The sequence below is a fragment of the Olea europaea genome, unplaced genomic scaffold (assembly GCF_002742605.1).
Source record: "Olea europaea var. sylvestris unplaced genomic scaffold, O_europaea_v1 scaffold35911, whole genome shotgun sequence".
Taxonomy (NCBI): Eukaryota; Viridiplantae; Streptophyta; class Magnoliopsida; order Lamiales; family Oleaceae; genus Olea; species Olea europaea.
The window spans coordinates 1-1,167 of NW_019255115.1; the positions used below are offsets into that span (position 1 = coordinate 1).

The 1,167-nt window shown below is 37.2% G+C and overlaps 1 protein-coding gene across 1 annotated transcript; it reads right to left on the reverse strand.

Moving 5' to 3' along the window:
* Nucleotides 1-517: 517 nt before the first annotated feature.
* Nucleotides 518-1,135, reverse strand: LOC111386524. Its single transcript, XM_023010986.1, has one exon. It carries the CDS (start codon nt 1,029-1,031, stop codon nt 594-596), a length of 438 nt encoding a protein of 145 aa, XP_022866754.1. The 5' UTR covers nt 1,032-1,135; the 3' UTR covers nt 518-593.
* Nucleotides 1,136-1,167: the final 32 nt, after the last annotated feature.

Below are 1,167 nucleotides of genomic sequence, written 5' to 3' on the forward strand. Positions count from 1 at the left end.
GAGATCCATATATCATTCCATATTGAATCAAACTATTGATTTACATTCATATTCAAGATCTTCTTTTGTGTTCTTAAAGTTTTAGTGAATTGCACTTGTGCTTTGGTGTTAAATCATTTACAAGGCTTGATATAATCCTACAAACCATTTGCCAAAACCCTTAAACATCTCATTCAATCTCGAGAGGGTGTAAATATAGTTTGAGGACAACGATCCCGTGTTCAAACTTCAAATTCATTCTTAACGTATTTCGTGATTTCTATTTATTTTGTTTCTATATTTTTGTTGTTGTTTCTTCTCCAATCCCTTATTTTCCAACAGTGTGAACCAACAAGGTGCTGGAGAGGCGCTGAGTGAGCTGTCTAGCTCAATGTTGAATAAATTGCTTGGTGTGGTACGATATTTTTATTTTTCTGTTTTTCTAATTTATCCCTAGCTTTAGCAACTTTATAATGTAGCGTCTGAGATCATCTCGAACAAATACTATTTATTTGTAAAATACAATTTAAATAAGAAATTAATCAACCAAAGGTCCAAACTCCATTTTCCGAGTAACAATAAAAAAATAAATAATTAAAAACCTATACAAATATTTAAATCAAAAGGCTGGATGATGTCGTTGCCACAGCGTGGCTTCTGCTTCTGGGATACTTGTATTCCCTCTTCGAATTCACATTCATTTCTCCAAAGTAACAACACGGCCGATCTTCATCGATACTCCCCATGGCCACGCTGCTACTCCTCGGCATCCCGACTTTCTTCTGTTGTTGCAGGTACAACTCCAAATCCAGGTCAGTTCTCCGGTTTGATGAAGCCCGAACAAGCTCCCTGAAATCCTCACTTTCCGACGACAAGGATGATCTGACGCTATAGCTCTTTGACAGGCCACGCATGTTCGTGGGACGATAATTGGCCATGACAGAGCAATCTGTAATGCTTCTGACGTAGAAATCCCGGGCTTTGCATAGAACCCGATAGGGAATTGTGATGACTCTCAGAAAACTGTTTTGGCCGCTAACTTTAGATTTCATGATCTGAGTTTTGCTGGATTCTGATGCAAAAAAAAAGACTTGATTAAGCAACTTATAAGTATTTATGACGAAGATGACGGAGAGAGGAGGTTTTTTGTAATTGAGATATGGAAAATGATATTAATATATGGATGGA